This window comes from Micropterus dolomieu, linkage group LG01 (assembly GCF_021292245.1).
Source record: "Micropterus dolomieu isolate WLL.071019.BEF.003 ecotype Adirondacks linkage group LG01, ASM2129224v1, whole genome shotgun sequence".
Classification (NCBI taxonomy): Eukaryota; Metazoa; Chordata; class Actinopteri; order Centrarchiformes; family Centrarchidae; genus Micropterus; species Micropterus dolomieu.
Window position 1 is genome coordinate 4,621,578 of NC_060150.1, and position 20,958 is coordinate 4,642,535.

Below are 20,958 nucleotides of genomic sequence, written 5' to 3' on the forward strand. Positions count from 1 at the left end.
CATGTTCCAGCACTTCATAGCGCTACACTGAGTGAGAGATTAAAATGTCTATCTTCTCTATATACCTGACATATTGCACTTCTAATTGCACTAAAACAAATATTCCTCCTCTGTTGGTCCCTCTGAGGTTTCTGTTCTCTGTTGACGTTGTTCCGTACCTGAAACAGGACACAAGGTGTTGAATGCTGTGGACATCTGTAACTTTGCGCTGTATAAATAACAGTGACTTGACATGTTTGTTCTCTTCCTGGTAACCCTGTTGAGTTGGGTAGAGGGGAGTGGTTTCCCATGAATATGTGACGTCAGTGCCTGTAAGACTGAGGTATTCAAGTGCGCAGGGTTATTTCAGGTGTCCAGGGTTCCTGCAGTAAGAGTCCTATTGAAGGTGAATCAACAGTTCTGTTTACAAAAGTACTGACTGCTGGTAAAGTTCCTAGCATGCGTCAGAAGATTAATGTGGTGCTAAACAATGAGACACTTTGGAGAATATGGTGTAATTCTCCACTCCATCACAATCATTACAAGTCCCAGAGACCGCTGCCACATAAATCATCAGATCACCTTGGGCCGTGCTGCAACATAAATCAGTTAATGATTAAGTTAATGATTAAATTAAAAAGTTGAGACCGTTTAACATTCACAGCAGTGTTGGTCTCAGAGAGGAAAAGGTCTTCAGTGTTTGGCCAGTTTTGTTCCATATATGAATTATTGCATTCATGTTTCACTCAGTATTTGAAAATGACTGCTCATTCTTTGAGCTACATTTGATTTCTTCATTTGTGGATTATTTGAATTTGATCTGTTAAAAATGCGAGGGAACGGGAGAACTTTAAATATCATATCTCATTTGTTTCCCTATTTTTTTTTTTTTTTTTGTCCCATCTCACAAATCTTTTTTTTAAAAGTCCTGAAACTCATTTAATCAAATCACTTGTCTCTTGAGCTGTGGCCTAACTTGAGTGTGAAAGTCCATTCGAAGTAAATCTTCGGATAAAGATCAAGATATATGATGTGAAAGCTCCAGACAAAAAGCTGACAGTATGTTAAGATTTAGTTTTTGAGATATCCTGCTAACAAACAAACAAACAAACCCTAACACATATGTTCTTGGATGGAGGTAAGTGAAGGAACCTGGTTTATTAAGCAGCTGCTGATTGGCCGGCTATCGGCCTGCTTGGCTGGCTCTGTTGGCCCCTGTGGCTCCTGGTGACTTAATACCTGCTCTCTGGTGGTGCCTGAAACAACATCCCCCTGTTAGCTGCTACACGGCGGCTACCTTCTGTAATTACAGAGCCATGCGTCCGCTCCTCTAGCCTGCACACTGGGAGCTGAATGACTGAACGGTAACAGAAATCGTCCAGTCACTCAGCTGCTGCTCCTGAGCCGACAACAGTTTATTCATTCATCTCTGAGGTCAAACAAGGAGAGGGTGAGGGGTTAAAGTCTATCACACAGACGGGGAAAGTGACACAGAGCCTCTGGATTATGCAGGACTCCTCAGAGAGAACACTGTGTGTAGTTTGAATCAGATACAGCGCTGTGTTGGCCATGGCTGCTGTGCCATTCAAAATGAGTTTCACTCTTGGACCTATTGATCCCGGACATTCCCCAGCTCCTCCCAGTCCTATAAATTCTTCCAAGCTCATTGCCCAAGCTTACCGAGTTGTATCTTTAAACGCCGCTCCTCTTTAAGCAGCATGTACATCATGTTCCAGCACTTCATAGCGCTACACTGAGTGAGAGATTAAAATCTAGGATGCCACGTATTCATGGTTATTATTCTAGTGATCAGTGATTCCCAACCTGGTGTGCGGGGTATGTTGTACATCTGAGGGGCAATGATTAATAAGATAGGAATGAAGGACACGTTTCAGCCTCTGGTCTAGATTTGTTGAGCATATTTCAATTGCAGGGCATCTTACCAGTAATTCAGTGAAGTTGTGAACTTGTAGCAGGTTTAATAAAGGTGACCCTGACCAGTGATGTGCACAATAGTGCAGGAAACAGATAGATAATGTGGATTTCACACTGAGCGGTAAAAATAAAAAGGATGTCATCGTTCAGCACTGTGCCCAGACATGCAGGAGTTTTCAAGAATTCCTGTGTTCTCATGTTTCCTTCTGTCAATCAAATGACTTGGGCAGACCCTCCATGCTGACCTGACCCCATCTTGGGTCTGCGGTGTCTTGTTTGCCTTAGATCTGACTACAAATACTAAGGGTTTCAGGTGTGTGTAATAATTGGGATTGGACCCAAGAACAGATTCACCATCAACACGAGTTGCATCTCTAGTGTTAAGACAGGGGTGGACAAACTTTTTTGATTGTGGGCCATATACGGTTGTGTGTTATTGCTTCGTGTTGCTTGCATGGCTATCTGTGCGGTAATGGTGTTTGTTGGTTCTGAGAATTCTTCTTTTGGTGTTGTTGCTGTCTTCATGGTGTTTTGATGTCCTCGTCTGTCAATTTTTATCACTTGAATGTTTTCAAAAACATCTTGCCAAAGGAATGCAGTTGAAAATTAGCCAGCTGGCTAACACTGACCCATTTACAGAAAGGTTGATTAATGTGTGCTGTCCTTTTTTGATTGCTAAGTTGTGAGCCTGTACTTGTCTCTGCTTTTTATCTCTCACAGTAGAGATCTTCTGCCAATTCATAATCTCTTTGTAGGGCCAGATAAAATTGTGATCTGACCTACTTTGGTTTTTAGTTTCTTCTTTCCAATGTTTCAAACAGATTTATGTACATTGCATTATAATTTGGTTTACTCTGGTTGGTGTTGGGAAAGCTGTGTTGTTGTTATACATGAGAGCGTGTCTGAGAGACTCTTTTCTGGGATCAGCTCTTGGGTTTGGAGGGCTTTCGAATATAGGGAGTCTACAGGGTCTGGATTTAAGGTGAACACTTCAGTTCTCCAATGTTAATTATCTTTGTTATTATCAGTCTGATTCTGCTCTGCATGCATTTGTTGTCGTTTTTCTGTGTACAAATGTCTCTGTAGAATTCTGCATGTAAAGAGTCTGTTGAATTTTTGTCCCGATGGATATACAGTAGCTATAGTGACCGAGTGGACGTCACTACCATACAGTGCAATGGCCTGGATGAAACTAGCACATGTTTTAAACCAAATTTAACTGGAATTTGGAAATTATAACATTTTCTCTTAATTCTTAATGTCATTTACTGCCAAGGTGAAGCTCGCTGATGCTGTTGTGGTAAAACTCAAACTATATTCAATGACATGATCATTTACAGTAAACTGGTATTTCTTCTCCAGACATCGCGGGCATTTTTAAAAAAATCATGACAGTTTTTGTCATTAATTGCCAGCCCTTATCTACCGCATCCAGCTGCTGCTGTAGTCCTTGTTCAGTAGGAGACCGTAGAACAAGGTCACCAGCATAAAACAGAGACTTCAGAGGCCAGGAGCAGCACACTGATCCAGCTGAAAAGAAAGTTCATTTATATAGGCATATTACAGCCCTATGTCTTCTCTGGGTAAAGATTTCCCTTTATCTACAACCTAGAAGTCTGTAACAGAGGCCATCATGCCAAATAGAGCTGAACACTTTCTTAAAATCAATAAAACAATTGAGTATCTTAACATGAATTGTTTGGTGTAGATGTTTGTGAAGTGTGAAGGGTATTTATACTACATGCTCAATGATGTGGTGCTTTGGCAGTTTGTCAAGGAAATCTAGTATTTTATTTAGAATAGTACAGAATAATTTGCCTCAACAACTGGTGACAGACGCTGAAGTATTTACTAGGGGCTGATTTGTCCCCATTCATATGAATAGTGGAAATGAGCACTTTGCACAAGATGTCAGGAAAACATCCCGACTGTAATACAACACTGAACAACCCCCAACACCGCACCCTGCGTCTCCTTTCCCTGTGTAACGGACACTCAGCAGTAAATTGAGATTTGCAGATTTTGACAGGTGTAATCTCGCATGACTGTGACATGGATACAAACTGTAACCTGTTTACAAAATGTGGAGCACCGCATTATAGGATTGTTAGCAGAAAGTACTGTACATGTCATGGACAGTGTTTTCTTCCACTGTAGTAATGTTTCGGGGCACTGTAGGTGGATGCCTTTCCACACTCAGATTTCAGGCACTCAAATAAAATGGCAGAAGGTAAGTGTGGAGCTAAACACATTATATCAGGCTGTAGATTCATGAAAAAGTAACAAAAAGAAAACAAGAGAAACGTTCATTATGATTTTATTAGTTTCTCTCTTTGATTAAATTACAAGGATGAAATGATGGAAAGTTGACTGGTGTTAAAGTTCAAGTTGAGCGTTTTACATCAAGATCCTATGGAATATTAAAGCAGACACCAGTACTCATCTAAAGCCACTGAGCTCTGTAAGAACTCTGATCTTTTTTTAAATTTTTTTTATTTAAATGCATGATCATCAGGTCACTGTGGGATTAAAACTGTTAATTCTACACCGAACTACATTCATGGCCAAAACACGGATCCATTAACCATTGAAAGGTTACAAGGCGAGACACCGACTTTAGCACTCAGCATGATGAGATCCTGAAAACGAGTACTGCATTGCTTCTGACAAAGACTCTCTTAAACTCGTCACTTTTTGGTATTGCATTTATACAATATACAATATTCTGCAAAGAAACAAAATGTACAACTGCATAAATATAAAATCCTTTCACCATGTTCAGTGGCCAAACATTCAGAGAGTTACACCACAATGCTGTGATGAATCCAGCAAAAAACTTCTTAAAAACTCGAGTTAGCACCGTCGCCCTCACAGCCTCTAACAGGCTGGACACACAACTCTAAATTCAAGGCAAAAAAATAAAAAATAAAAGTAAAAGGCATGAAACAAAGTTATAAAAACTCCTTCACACGTTTCAAGTGATTTAACACAAAATCAAAGAAAAAAGGCAAAGTAAAGTCACCCATGATCACATGTAAAAGACAAAGAGGAAAGAAGTTCCCTGGAGTGCAGCCTTTTCCTTACACAGATCAGAAGAGTGTTTCATATCAAACAATTTCAATCATCAAGTTAAGTGAGTGTGTGAGTGTTTATGTCTGACACAGATGCCTAGAGCCACTAAAGCTTGCTCGCAGAAGAAAATGAGGCGTGGCTTGGAAGGACCAGATTTTGCGACTACTGCAAACTCCAAAAATATCTACTGGAACCACACGAGGCAGCGATATGCAGGGGGAGGGGGTGGGGGACAAACACAGCTCGCTACAGGTCAGAGATGGAATTAAACTTTACAGTCATCAATGAACAACGTCCCATGGCTTGTTTAAAAGTCTCATTTACAGCAGAATAAATATTTTCATTAGGTCTATTTCTACTTCTCCTCTAAATTACATTCTAACGCTAGACAGAAGTGTAGAAGCTAGTTATGAAAGCAGACAGATTACACATCGGTCCCCTATCAGGTTTTTTCTCTCATTAATTCATTCAAGACTAGTTGTGATTGACTTCACCGCTGCAGCCTGACCCCCTCACTTAAAATCTCCTACATTAGATTTCTATTTAGATAAGGACAAGGAGGGAGAGGGAGGGTGGGGGGATAGGCTGTCAGGGAAAGTGCTACGGTCCTGACGACGGTCATAAATTGTTAACCTGGAGCTTGATGTCGAAGCGTCCCTGGTAGCGGTCCTTTTCGTTGTAGCCGATGTTGTCTCCGTACACTTTGCACTCGATGCGCAGTTCAGTGTTCATCGTCAGGTTGGTGAACTGCAGCGCCACCAGCGGCTGCAAGTACTGAGGGTGCAGCAACTTGCCGTAGTAGGGGTAATACTGCAGGGGAAAGCCGCCGCCGATACCGTAGTACTTAATCTCCCCAATTTTACCAGCATCCTCCTCTTTCTGGAAGGAATAAAAAATAAAAAGACAAACGTATGATGATGACGACCAAACTGGGAAAGATTTTTTATATTCACAAAAGGAAAATCACACATCTGTACTGGAGGTCTAAAGTGGAAACAAAAAAAATAAAACTAGAAAAAAGGGGAACCTTGTTGGTGCAGTAGATCGGGATGACGTTGGGCTGCACCTTGGGTTTAGCCTCTTCAGGGATACTGTCGTTAGAGCTAGGAGGCTAAACAAAAAAAAGGAGACAAGTTAGGATGTGGACTGGACCCAAATGCTTCATCAACAGAGATTATGCCCCCCCCATTTCTACCTGGTGCTTAAATACAATCTATATGTCGTTCAGTAAAAAACATGCACACAGAACGTATTGTGATTGGATGGACAAGACCACAGTGAAAGGTCTAGCTCAGATCTCAGCAGGTGTAAATGGCATATGTACAGTTTAGACACGTTCTGAAAGTCGAAAAGGTCACCTGCCTCTTCCCATTATCTCCAGCTGCAGAGGAAAAATAAGTCAGGCCCACACAGCACTGGCTGCGATTTTGAACAGCCAAATTCAGATTTCAGGCTAAATTTGTTGCATCCACCAGCAATTTCATACATTTGGACTTTGGCCTCCAACAAAACATGACTGCATTTGCAAACAGACTTAATAATTTAACGTTCATTTTAAAAATCACCTTTGGACGGTAGTTGACAATCCTGTTGAGCTTTACAATCAGGCAGGGCTTGCCCTCCTTGAAACCAAACTCGCGGTCCTCTATGCCGGAGCAGGGTCCCAGCAGGCTCCTGGGGAAGCGGCAGGCCTTCCTGATCCCCACATCGCTCTCCAAGTCGCCCCGGTTCTTGTACTCTGCAGGCTCATCTGGGGGGGAATCAGGACTCAATAACAATGTCTGACAGTCAAACCTTTCAAGCAGCAATGTTTGAAAGCCAATGAGACGTCAGTGAATCCTACCTCCACAGTCCTCATACTTCATCTGGTCCCTTTGTTGTTCCTCGTCATACTTGGCCAGGAATTCCTTCAGGGCCTTGGTGTAAGGCAGGTAGGTCTCAAAGTCATTGAGGTTGAAGCCAACTTCAGATTTGTCTGATCGTGGGGTGTGTGTAAGGCCTGCAGGGAAAACAGATTACTTGCATTTGTTATCAGGAACGAAACTGTGTTGAATGTGTGTGTCTTGATCCCAGAGAATAAGTGAATAAAAATTCATAGAGCAGAAAGCCTAGAAAGTCTGAAAATCTGACATTTGAGTTTAATGTTTTTGCCAGCTTGTGCAGATTCAATGTCATGTCTTTGCATCCAGGAAACAGATACAGTTTCCTCCTGCTTCCAGTCTTTGTGCTAACATAAGCTGAATACGGTCCAGTCCTGCAGTGTCTCAGTACTGGACTTGGATGAAACTGATAGATCTCATGTGACTGGGTAAAAATGCAAATGAGTGGTTCTTTAAATGTCAGGCTGGTGCTCTGGCCCAGTTAATGCCACACATTAGGGAGCTCATTTTCCTGATCTGTGTTGTTTTAACTTCAACTATTAGCTGCATCTTTACAAAATAGTGTCAATTATTAATTGGCTGACCAGAAATCAGGTCACTGGGGGAGGTTTCCAGGTAACACAACTTCGATGACCTCAAATGATCACAATGCTCACTGAACTCTGAAAGCCTCAGACAGCTGCTGGCTGCAACCAGCCTTCATCCTGTCTACTCAAACAGCTGTTTGACTGTACCCCGCACATGCTCAGTTTGGCCTGGTGAACACCAGCTGGCCTTCCCCGCCACAGAAACCAGCCTGTGGTGTGTACACAGGGGAAGCTTGCTGTCAGCACAGGCACTGCCCTGCTACCGTGATATGATGATATATATATATATATATATATATATAAAGAGTTCATTTCCGAGACAATACGCAGCCACATTTCCTGAGGCCAGAGTGAGCACATGTACCAACAAAGAACATGTGTGTTGACTTTTCTAAAGAAAATGTGACACCAAGGCAGAGCATGTGTAGTTAGTTATCGTTTCGGAGATCCCTGTTTATTTTTAGATTTCAGAAATCTTGATAAGTCATATCAAAGGATCAGCGGCGCTGTGGCATATATATAAACACCACATCTATGTTTCTGATTACTGTGCAGGTGTATCTTTAACCGAGCCAGCTTGCATGCGGTCACTAAAAAGTATGACAAACACCGTGATCACCCATTTAAAATATTTCCAATCTTTAGATGTTACTTCATTATAGTTGAAGATAAAGTATTGTGTATGTTTTCTGTGCAAAAGTTCTGAGTAGCTGTTCTGGAGATTTGGAGGTTTGTGGTGAGACCGTTTTCTCAAAACATATAATCACAGGTATGAGCTGAGAAACTCCACCAGCCAACACTCGAGTGAACCACAAAAACAGCCCCATGTCAAAAAATTATTAAAGAATCAATCTGACTTTTTTATAAAAAAGGAAATAAATATACACAATTATGTATTGGATAGGGTTAAATTTATCCATGTGCGCTGCCAAGATAAACTCCTGTTACTTGTATGTTTGTCTCCAAAGACAGCTATGATATCCCACATCTAACCTTTGTTTGGAAGTCAGCGTCATACATAATAACACAGTTACTTGACCAGAATGATTTACACATATATTCATGCTGAGACTTCCATGAAAAACAATTACTGAATCACAAAAACCATCACTGATAAGGCAGCCTCTGATCCATTGAGTAAGCACCAAGAGGTCACAGCGCTTCTGAAATAACAAAAACTAGGAGACTTATTTTACAGACCCATTCTAGACGCTGCCATTTTATTTGTTTAGGAAACATTACTTGGAAGATCCTCTAAGCATCACACGACCCGTTACCAAGCTGCGTCTTTATTCTGTCTTTCTTTACGAGTGTCGACAAAACAGCATTTGGACTTTAAGAGACAGGAAGTGGGTGACATTTCTTACCAGGGGGTGCGACTCTGTCCTGCCAGGTGGGCTTGTAGTTGCTCAGGGTGAGCAGCATGGCTTGGATGGTTCCGATGAAGATCCCGGCCAGGCAGCCGTAGAAAATGACATAAAACAAAATAATTTTGACTGCGGAGAGAGAAATTAAAAAAAAATAAAGAATGTGTCAGTACAGCTGTACAGAGAGACAGAAGGTAAAACAAACTGGATTCCACCGTTATGAGTTACAAATAACTAAAAATCATACAGACTCATATGTAATTAGAGGTAAACACAAAAACTTTAAAAAAGTAAGACTGTACAATAATATCATCATGAGGTACTGTTCGAAAAACAATAAGCCATAATATTATCACCTGGGCCAATTCTAGATAGTACCTCTAAAGTTTAAACCGCACGGATCGCTTGTTCTCACTGATAGGAGCTGCCAAAATGGAAACGGAAACGAACAAAGACTGAGGCATTCATTCTGTAACAGGTAAACTTTAGAAGACCTACACTTCGATTGAGCAACACCGCCACAGCTGATAACAGTTACACAACTGGAGTGACGGTGTCTATAAAAAAATAAAAAAAAATAAAATAAAAGGTTCCAACACCTTACTTTTACTATCAAGTTCTATCGTTCTATAACAGTAAATCCTGGTAGATGATTGTTTTGTTTTTTCCACATGGGGCAAAGTGAAATCAAATGTAAAACAAATACAGTAACTGACTGCCTAAAGATTCACAACCTCAAGTCTTTTAGTCTACAAGCCACATAAAGTTGGAGATCACCAGGCGATAGGGGTGGGGGAAAAAAACAAAACAACCAACAAAAAAAAAAATAAAACCCCTGATACATCATAGTATCATGATATTTGCCATGGAAATACTGTATCGATACACGGACGCCAAGTATCGATATTTTATTATATAAATTGCAGATGGGAATTTTAACTTTTTGGTACTAGAATAATAAAATATTTCTTTAGTCCACTAGAAAACTTAACAGGACCATATAGAGGACTGAAAAAGTGATATGAACAAACAGAAATGAAAGAAAAATCTTTTTAGATAAACAGATATTGACAAAGTTTGACTTTAGGGACCCAATTGGAAGTTGGAAGAAGGTAATAAATTACAATATATCTCAATAGATTTAAAATCACAATGAAATCGAAACATAAATATCGTATCGTGGGGCGTCTGGTGATTCCCACCTCTACCAGGCGATTCTACGTTGGGACGTTAACGGACAAACAAAGTGTATTTAACAAAAGTAGCTATGCTCTAAAGGATGCCTGCGTATACTTGAGCCTGTTGGGCAGCTGCAGGGCTCTGAGGCCGACGTGGGAGAAGGGAGTTTGGACCGAGCGGCATCCTCCAGGGCTGAGAAACGAAGCCGAAAGTGACGAAAACTTCAATTCCTCGAAGGGCCACATGAGGCCGGCTCGAGTCAATCCCCCATACAGTCCGAGGTATGAACACAACAACTGTTCCATGTGCTTCAGCATCACAGCTGCTGAAAGGAAAAGCCTCACATGACATCTCAGCTTGCCAGAAGGCATGTGACAGACTGAGACAAAGTGGAAAAAGGTTTTATGGTCTCATGAGACCAACAAATTATAGACCATAAATAATTTAAATGAGCTTTTTGCTGTTAAACAAGCACTATGATTGGTTTATGCTAAACACCACACATAAGCGGAAACACGCCACCGGCAGCATTAAACCTGCTGGCGTCAGCAACACGCTGAGGGGCTGGACGTACAGGATGTTCAAGCTAGAGGATCTAAAGAATGCAGAAAAATACAGGGGAGAACATCCAGCACTCAACCAAACCAAACATAAAGCCAAAGCTACACCGGAACCACAGGGTTAACTCCCAGGGTTCGGACCTACAGCTAAATCCGGTATTTGTAGCAGGACTTGAAAATGGCTGTCCACTCAGTCCCCATGTAACTTGACACAGCTCAAATGGTTGTGCAGAGATATGGAGGAAACAAACTGCAGTGTGCAGATGAGCAGAGCTGATACACACTCAAGGTTAGAACTGCTGCAATGGGGCCTCTGCTGAATACCAACCTTTCAGGGAGCAAATTACTTTTATACATTTTTCTGTGATTAAACCTACATCGATTCGTAGAGATTCATCTAAACAGAAGAAATAGATTTAACAGATATGAACACTTTTGAATGAAGTGTTGTTTGGAACAGGACTTCAAGTAACGTTTAGTTCATCAGCATTTTATTGGCTCAGAGACCGCATATTTCTGAGTACAAACTCAAAAGTCTTCAAAGTGAAGTAGTCTTTCATCGAGCTGCTCCAGCTCTAAGGATGCCTGTCAGAAAAGAACATGCCAGGAGAGCTTGTGTCTCAACTATGGTTGTTAAGGAACTACAATGCCACCATTCATAATAACGCAATACAACAGTGGCTGCCATTGTCTTTACAGATTTACTTTTACTGTGAATCCTGTGCATACAAGGTAGTACTTATCCAAGGCACTGTTAGTTCCTCACTGTAATCAATATTTGGCATGCTGTACAACCGCAGCCAACAGAGGGTTACAAGTCTAGTACCTGCAATCCAAAGCAATACATTTACATACGGCGGAAGATAACCTTGCAGCTGGCAAGCTATAATTTCATCCAGTCAGTCAGTCTTTTGCTGCATGAAACAATGTCAAAAAGGTCACATGAAGCATTAATATGGGACAGCCACTTGAGCTTATTAGATGCATACATCAAAGGTTGCGTCCTCTGGAGTGTAAATCTAACAATCCTAGATATCTATGGCACCTTATCTCAGCCACAGCATGAGGACAGTTTACATTCCTCGGCAGTCTGCAAAAGTAAAACTGCAGACATGAGTGAGATACAGATCTGATATATTGTGTTTAAAACTCATTTGTTGTTAGGTGGTCCCCATCTCCGCCCGGATGTCCTTTCATTACAGCCATTAACACGGCACTGCGCATGGCACACTTCCAAAAACGCATCAGCATTTTTCAGATGACCTCAGAAGGACAGATTAAGAGCCCCCGGCCACCACCTCCACACATCAGCCCCACTCAGCTGGAGCACCTGCAGTGGCCGGACTCTAGGCTGAGCAGACGTGGTGTCACTGAAACATTATTTTTACCCAGGTGTTAAGAGTCCAGACAGGACCGAACAGCTGTGTGACATTGAGAGGAGGAACAAGGACATGCGCACAGCCGCACAGCGCAGGAGAAACAAGAGAAGAAAGGTCGAGACAAGTTAATCAGTGGTATTGTTCGTTAGATTACATAGACATCTGATCAGAGGAACCCGACACGGATCGATAGTCCTTTCTCCATTTCTGAGCGGGGCCCCTATCACCTTGACTCACCTTGGACCGTGATGCATTTTTAACTCTTTGCCTGCCCATTCCTGAAAAAAAAAAAAACTGCCAAACGACAACTTTGCCTTTTCCCCACAACACAACAAAAAAAAGTCAACAGCTGAGGTCCAATCATCAGCCAGCTGTCTCCCGTCTGCACCGCAGCGCGCGCCGCAGCCCCGGTGTGCGCTGTCTCACTGTGGACAGTTTGGAGCTCAACACATCAGTACCTTTTTTATTCCCACAGTCACGGAGCTATTTAATAAAACTAAAGCCACCTCGTCTGGGAGGAGAGGAGGGGGGGATGGGGATGTGGACTCCCGCGGTCAGGTCAGATCAGAAGTGGGGACTGACAAATCAAGTGAAACTTATGAGTTACCATGGCGCAAAATGAATGATGATGCCGGTTTGTTACTGAATGCAGCAAAGTCAAATCAAACAGGTGGTAAGAAACACGAGGTGACCGGTGCGCGCTCCAAGAACAGTGTGCGCGCATACCATCTCACCACGAACACCCGGGCAGATTGACCATACTTACACCAACTGCTACCGGTACGGCCAAACAGCTCTCCTTTCTCCGAATCCCACAGAAACTTCTTCCATCCGCCATCTTCTTTATTTGAAGGCATTTTCACTTATTTCCCCGCTAAGCTGCTCCTTAAAGTCGTTCCTCGGCGGACTCCCTCCGTGTGGTAACCAAAGTCCGCACCCGTCGCTAGAGGAGGAACCCAGCTTGGTCCGCTGGAAGGTCCCCCTCAATATAAACCGTTCCTTCTTGGCTCCGCCCGAAACTCCGGACAAGTTACCTAGCAGGAGGGCGGAGCAATGCGGGCCAATTGGGGGAACGGAGAAGCCATGCGTAACTCTGACGTCGGGAAGACGGACAGAAAGCCTATAGAGGCAGACGTTCAGCACCATACATACTGTACCTTTTCTTGAGCTTTGCAGATGATGTCACATGTGCAGGTAGAAAGTTATTCATTGTCTGCAGGTATTAAAATGGTGTAGCCCAAACCTCTGTCAGCCATGAACTCCAGATGTTTAACAGAATCAGCAACCACTGCAGTAAGTGGGTCGCTTTACAAAGAGTAAGCCTATGTAGATATGTGTTTATGTAGGCTATATGCCTGCATACATGCACACACACTAGACCTCTTTTTGCCCCTGGCTCTTCTGTTTTTTTATGCATTGTGTATCGATGTGCTGCCATGTGCAGACTACAGCGTTTGATATTGTGGTGTAGCCTAGTCAGTGGTGGATGAAGTACACAAATCCTGTTTACTACTTACCCTGGCTAAATTTTACCCCACTAAAAGTAGAAGCCTTCAATTTAAAATTTCTACTGGAGTCAAAGCCCATAACGTCTTAAACAATCAAAGTTGTTGCCAGTTAATTTCAATGTCAATCTAATAATCGGGTCAGCTGTAAATGTGTAAGAAAACATGTTTTATAAACTTCACGTGTGATGAAGTAAAAAGTACAATATTTCCCTCTGAGATGAGTAGAAGCAGAAAGTGGCATGAAAGGAAAATACTCAATTAAAATATCTCAAATTTGCACTACACTGATCCCGGGCGCCCGGGACTTAATGTAAATCCATTTCATAGCATCTGTTTTGTGTTGGTCAGGAGGTTTTCTGCTAAAAAGTGTAGGCCCTGATGGTTACATGTAAGCATCTCTGTCACTCTGTGTATGTATTCTTTATGTATGACCCCTAATGGTCGTGTCTTTTGTATATTTTCTGTGCTGTATTTTATTTTAATTACGCTGTTTCTTCTTGTAATGTGCCCTCTTTGCCAGGTCTCCCATGTAAAAGAGATTTTGTCTCAATGGGACTTTCCAGGTAAAATAAAGGTTAAATAAAAAACAATAACAATAATTAAACATGGCTGTTCGAGTTAAGTCACTGCATGCCAACAATGCACACGCAGAATGCCAGATTACAGTGCACCAACCTACAATTCTAAGTGAAGTCGGCTGCTCTAAAACACTAATTATGGCACAAAGAATACAATCATTTCGTCCCCTTTACTAACAGCATAAAGCTCATTTAGCTGAAGCCTGCGTTGCTCACACTCGTATCTGTTCCCAGTTTAACTCGGTGGGTGTCCTGCAGTGAACCCCTCTGTACAGGCATCCTCCTCACACCACAGGGATAATAAGCTCTAGTTACACAGCATTGCCAAGTATACACATAGTTGAAACCTTTATATATATCCTGCTTTCTGCATCCTATAACCCCCGTCTAAAGCCAACTCCAAGGGCATTTCTGCTGCCAGTTCCAGGGGCCACAGGATGGCCTAACTTTCTATCTAAGCTCCAAATAAGATGCTTTTAATTTATACCGTGTTACTTATGATGTATGTACTTACTATGCCTCTTAAATGCCTTGTTTGAATAAATTGAAAATGGTTTAAAATTTGATTTGCAAGAAATTACTAGAAGAACCTCTTCCTGACCAACCTGCCCCTCCCCCACCCAGAACACACACACACACACACACACACACACACACACGCACACACGCACACACGCACACACGCACACACGCACACACGCACACACGCACACACGCACACACGCACACACACACACACACGCCGACTAAACAGACGTGTGTGCGCGCTTCCACTTCACATTCTTGTCTGGCTGCTGTGTGTAATGTGTGTGTTCATGCATGCATGTGTGGACTGTGTGGCAATGCGCTGCCATCTGGGTTTCCTGAGCTGTGTACATTTGTTTGAATGTAAACATGTGTGTGTGTGTTAGTGTGATTGGTCGCGTTTACGCACATGAGGGTTTTGACCTTTAAATATCACCTCAAGGACGAGAGGCGTCACATCACTGATGTTGTCCAGCTCTGTGTAGCTCCATCCCGGAGGAAAGGCTCACCTGAAGCTCCTGCTCACAAGCAAGTCCCATCTTTGCACATATCTTGACTTTAACCGCTTTTCCCTAACCCTAACCAAACATAAACCGTTTTGTTAAGTAAAGAAACTGTTACATAAAAAACTGAAGCCAAGCCAGGCGTCAACTCTAAAGACTTCAGAAATACTCAAATGGATCTGATTAAAAAAAAACACAAACCTTCTCTTTCCTAGTTAATAGTAGTTAGTATTAGAGTATTAGTCTCTTTTGAGTAAAAAATCGATCAAACATAATTTAGAAGATTTACATCAAGATAGTCTAGTCGCATAGGGAAGATAGCAGAATTCAAATAAAGTGTGGTGATATTCAGAACATACAAAGGTTAAGCTTAACCAGCATTACTGGAAATAGATTTGGACAAATGCTTACTTACTAGCAGCCCTAAAGCACCAATGTGGGTCAGTCTGACGCCGAAGAACTACAGTGACCAGCTTTTTAAAACCTGTTTTTAAAGATTTATGTCTTCAGCAGCTACAATAAAAAATTTATGTAGAGCTACACGGCGAATATTCCTGTGAATATTGTGTTTAACTTACTTGCTGCCGTATTCATAGTGGTGAATCATACCTATCTGTTGCCCCAAACATGATGAGACAAGCTCTAATAATTGCTGAGAACCACGCTGCTACTATATACTTGTCCTGATTTGAAATTGGTCATAATTTGCACGACTACAATGCTCATTTCCTTTGTTTATGATGGAGCTAATATGAAGGTAACCATCGAGCTGGTTATTACAGAGGCAAGGATTGTGGAGTAGTCAGTGAGATAAAACCTGCCATTTTTCTAATGATACAGCCTGGTGTCTGACAGCGACCACACCTAGACAACTGCAGCCTTTTATCAGCTTGTGTATACAATAAACATGAGTACTGTATTAAGGGTGCGTGGGGGAGGGTGGACTCAAGGTGAAAGTGAGTCTTCCTGTTTGAGGCCTGCACAGGTCGCATGCCATCGTTTACACAAATACAAGTTTCTATCTGATCAACTAATATTTTCACCTACTCTGGTAGTATTGGGTGTGTACCAATGATGAACTTGATGTGTAGCTGTTCCCTCATAAACATCCTGTCAGAGAAAAACGCACCAACCCGTCTCACCTCAGTGGGAAAACTGCATTTTCTCGAAAGGCCGGTTGAGGCTGGCTCCAAAAGCGAACCTTCATAGACCCCCATGTTCAAATGCTTGTTTACAACCTGGTACAAAAAAACGTTACCATCATTATGTGACTTAACGTTAGCTTATTAATGTTAACTTGTATTAAAAGTAATGCTACAATCAAGTGACATCCAAATAAATGACTCATAACTAAACTAACTTGCGTCAAATTGTTCTTTAGGCGTAATAAATAAACATTACTCTCATTCACACTGACACTGGCCGAACTTCTGCAAGTCTGCAAACCCCCAACCTCCACAGTTTTCTGACGTCAGAACTGAGAAGCTGTTATATGAACATTATTATGTGAACAATAACAAAATAATGACCTAATTAGTATGTATCCACATTTGTTTATGTATGTGACAAAGGGCTAATGTTTATGGCACAAATGCGAGTAGGATCTGAGCGGGTGCAAGGTAGAACCGATGAGATTGAATGGGGTAAAGATGTCTACAGTGAATGGGAAACTGTCTTGGCATCATCATCCTCAATGTCAGTGTCGATATGTACCAACCCTCCCCCCAAGTCTCTCACCCTTTGGCTTAGTTCGCCCTTGGGGACGCTGGGCAACTGGTGTGACCTGGGCACCCAGGGACAAACAAAGCCTTCTTTCCCTCTCCTTGTAATGTCTTGTGCTTCATTGTAATGTGTGTTTTTATGATATTGTTTTGTTTCTGTTTTGTCTAAAAAAAAAAAAATGTAAAAAAAGAACTGAGGAGCTGCATCCAACTGTTTTGCACATTTACGAAATCCTAAATAGACACACAATCATTTCACTGAAATGAAACCATGTGTATGCAACATAAAAAGCAGATATAATTAGTATTAAGTCTCTGCGTGTTGATTTTTGCATGAGAATAAAAACCAGTGGTTAAAAATTACATATAAAAAAAAAAAAAAGACAGTATCATGGGTTTTAGAAAATGGTTAGCAATAATTATAGCAAGTGATGTATTGTTAACGTGATCTGTAGTAAATTAACTAAACAAGAAAAAACATCCGCCTGGTTTTAATTCCACCTTCATTTAGGGAAAACACCAAAGAGTCTACAGAACATGCAAAGTGCTGGCTTGTAGCTGCTTGAGTTGAAAGTGTAAGAGAAGGCAATCGACGTCGGCTGAGCTTCTGCAGCACTGATAAGCAGACCCAACCCCAAATGCTTTACGATGGCCTATGGCACATGCCGGAATTATGAGATAATTGCTAATTAATTCAAGTGCTGTGGATTATTGCATTTGGTTGCCTGCTGGGTTCCTTCTATATTAATCTCTTCAACTCTGGATGTCATGAAGTGATTCTGTTGCAGTGGTGAAGTTATAAATTCTGCTTGATGATGTTTAAACTGAAACATAAATATTCAAACCCAAGACAGGATAGGTTATTTGGCTTCATAGTTACATCCAATATAAATATTCTACATGCATCCTTTCATGCATTTAACCTCAAATGTTCAGCATGACACGTTGGACCTTCTCCTTTGGAATTTAAAATAGGTGGTGTTTGAACCATAGACTGTATAAAACAAGTGTGAACGCGACTTATCCACTTCACGTGAGGTTGTAAAAACTGACCCACTGCTGTGTCTGGCAGGGTCAAAGAAGTTAATTACTAAGAAATTCAAGAGCTGTGGATTATAACTGTTGGCGTCCTCATCAAATTATACTTTGTTATTGCAGTTTATCAACATATCTTTGTCTTAACGCTGTGTTCCTGTCATATTGGAGTTGCCATAATTATCAGTATGATTATTACTGAGAGATAGATATTTCAGTGTCTAAGCTCAAGAAAACTTTTGGGGTGGCAGTTTTAAAGAGTATAACATCGGTAGGCTATAAGCTGAAGGTGGGGGATTTCGACATAATTCAACACATTAATCCAGGGAAATGTACGCTGAACATTTTACCTAGGGGAAAACATTGTTGAGAACATAAAACCCTTTGAAATGAACCCTCAATGTGTCATACTGAGAGCCTAGCCTAGCATAAAGGCAAGGGGAAACAGCTAGTCTGGCTCTTTCTAGAGTTCAAAAATACAGCTACCAGCTAAAATTACAGTTACATTAAGGGCATTTAGCTGAACCTTTTGTCCTTAGCCACTTACGATGAGTACATTTTTGTCAGAAGAATGTGAAAAAGCAATAGATCGCTTTCGGCAGAGTTAGGATATCAACAGAACAACTTATCTATAGCTCTCTAATTATCTTGCTGCTTGTCATTTGTTTGATTAATTCACTGTGAAGTCTTGTCTGTTTGAAGTTTGGTAGCATCGTGCCTTCCCAGAGACCAAAATCAAGACCTGTGCTCACCGATCACATCTGGCAACCTGCACTACAGCTGCTGGGTAGCTGGATTCTTGATCTGTTTGAATATAGATTTAACAAGCAAGAGACAACGTGTTAATCAGTGAGCTTTGTTAGTATTTTTGAACTTTGGACAGAGCCAGGCTTCCAGTTTCTATGCTAAGCAGCGTCAGCAACGTTTGACTGCAAGAGGGAATCAACATCATGGGAACCTCTTGTCAGAAGCTGCTAAGCATTGTGTTTTCTAGGCGTGATTTAGGGCTGTATATTTTGCTTCACTTACACTGAGTTAGAGAGAGCTGCTATTCTGCCTCATGCATCATTAGGCTCCATTCTGCAGTGTTTTACTGAAAAGCTTCAACATGAAACTGAACCACTCTGTCCATTACACTATTACTGTACATACTGGTTACATTTGGGAACTCAGAGTCATTCTAACAAACTAATGACTTTGTTAGCATTGAACAACTGAGAATCTGATATTGTGAGATACAAGCTGTTGCTGATTCAAAATCCTGGTTACATCTTAATAATGCATATCTAATTTATATCTAATTTAACTAGCAAATACAATAGTAGATAGCCATAGTTTAGAATATAGACAGAATACACAATAGGATCATGTTTCAGGCTCATATCCGCCTGTATATGTTCTTCTGACCTTGACCATATCGGCACTATGACGGCAGAGTGTACTGTGCAGCTGTTTATAGGTGTATAAACAGTGTTGTTTTCAGCCAACATAAACTAAAGAAACAGTGGAAACATTAAATATGAAACAGCAAATTACATTGCAGATTACAGTACTTTCTTTGAGATATTCCCTCACAGCATCAATCTGTTATTATTTTGTATTTTTCTTACCATCAACAAAAAGACCAAAGCAGTAATGCGTTAGTCCATCTCGCGATACTTTGTCTTCCCTACCCGGTCTGTAGCTGTCAAGCTCATTGGTTCCTGCTGAAGACATGACTCTTTAGAAACAGCTCACAAATATATAAGCTATACTTATAAAACATTAATTATTTATCAAATGTTACTCAAACAAAAAGTAAAAGGCATTTATTAGGGGCTAGTTTTCACATTTTGTGCAGTAATGAGCATTTCTGGCAGCAGGACAGTGTATGTAGATTTGAGTCAAAATAAACTGCACTGGGTGTGTGTGCTCACAGTTATGAAAGAACATATCACCCAGTGCAATATTGTGGCTCAGTGATGTGATTTTAATAGTTTTAGGACAGTCTTTCATGGGATTAATTTGACTAATGTGAGAATTGATTTGAGAATACATTTTATTTTATGTAATTCTGCGCACATAATTATATGGTTTACACAGCAGACCTCACCCGAAATAAGGAATAATTAAAGCTGCAACCAGCGTTGGCTGGGCCCTCGCATGTGTAGCGTGTTGAGGTGTGAGGAGGCCACGTTGCAGATCCTGGAGCTCTGCCAGTGTGGCTGTGAATTCCCGCGCTTCAGACGCTGAACAAACGTGTTAATCATCACTTCCTGTGTCCCCTTTACATAGCAATTTGCACTACGACTATAAATGAACATGTAGAAGGAATGTTATCAAGCATGTAAAGTTTGGTGCAGATGTGTGCATGTGTACTGAAGTTGAAACAATTTCCTCTTTCATGGCGAATCATTGATTTGGGACGCCATGCCATGGGCACGCAGTTTCAGGAAAGGTCAACGTTTGTAGACAGGGAAAATCTGACGTTGGTCGGACTAATTCTCTAGGAGGAGTTTGTTAAAGTACGGAGTGTGTAAAAATTCCAAAAATAACCATAAAATTCAAAATGGCCGACTTCCTGTTGTGTTTAGGGCATCGCTCCAAGAGGCTTTTTTGTACATCTGGACATGATACATGTGCCACAAAAATTTCATACATGTAGGTAAAACGTGCCGTGGGGGCTGCTTCGTTGAAGGTCACTTCCTGTTGCCAGTAGGTAGCGCTATGACAATGGGTAAATGTTGTCTTGTACATGTGTTCAGGGCAGGACTCTTTTCAAACGTGTAAAATCAGGTACAGACGTGAGCATGTACAGTCAGGTTACAACAACTTCCTGTGTCATGGTGAAGAGTTGAACTTTGCCACCACGCCACTGTCACACTGTCAACTGCAAAGTCACGAGTTTTACAACATTGCTTCATCAATGCGTTATGGGTTTTCTGGGACAGTTTTGAAGTTGATACGTCCAACCTGCTAGGAGTAGTACATTACAGCATAAAACGTGTCATTTCCTGTTGCCAGCTGGTGTTGCTATGACTGAGTGAATGTTGGCATGTGGATGTGTTCATAGCAGGACTTTTGTTATACTTAACAAATCTGGTGCAGATGTGAGCATGTGTACCGAAGTTATAACATCTTCCTGTTTCATGACTAATTACCAATTTTTGA

The 20,958-nt window shown here is 41.3% G+C and overlaps 1 protein-coding gene across 1 annotated transcript; it reads right to left on the bottom strand.

Moving 5' to 3' along the window:
- Positions 1-4,215: 4,215 nt before the first annotated feature.
- On the bottom strand, positions 4,216-12,913 carry atp1b1b (ATPase Na+/K+ transporting subunit beta 1b). The gene is made up of 6 exons (XM_046053068.1): positions 12,705-12,913; positions 8,821-8,949; positions 6,830-6,985; positions 6,552-6,736; positions 6,014-6,097; positions 4,216-5,865 (listed from the first exon to the last, which is right to left on the bottom strand). The coding sequence occupies exons 1-6, from the start codon at positions 12,793-12,795 to the stop codon at positions 5,605-5,607; spliced, it is 906 nt and encodes a 301-aa protein (XP_045909024.1). The 5' UTR covers positions 12,796-12,913; the 3' UTR covers positions 4,216-5,604.
- Positions 12,914-20,958: the final 8,045 nt, after the last annotated feature.

What these genes read in the sequence shown, in the direction of transcription:
- atp1b1b (XM_046053068.1), bottom strand. Translation starts at nt 12,795, where the DNA reads ATGCCTTCAAATAAAGAAGATGGCGGATGGAAGAAGTTTCTGTGGGAT. An exon ending in GAAGTATGAGGACTGTGGAG is followed by an intron (nt 6,737 to 6,829) that starts GTAGGATTCACT and finishes ATTCCCCCCCAG; the next exon opens with ATGAGCCTGCAGAGTACAAG. An exon ending in TTGTCAACTACCGTCCAAAG is followed by an intron (nt 6,098 to 6,551) that starts GTGATTTTTAAA and finishes TTTTTTGTTTAG; the next exon opens with CCTCCTAGCTCTAACGACAG.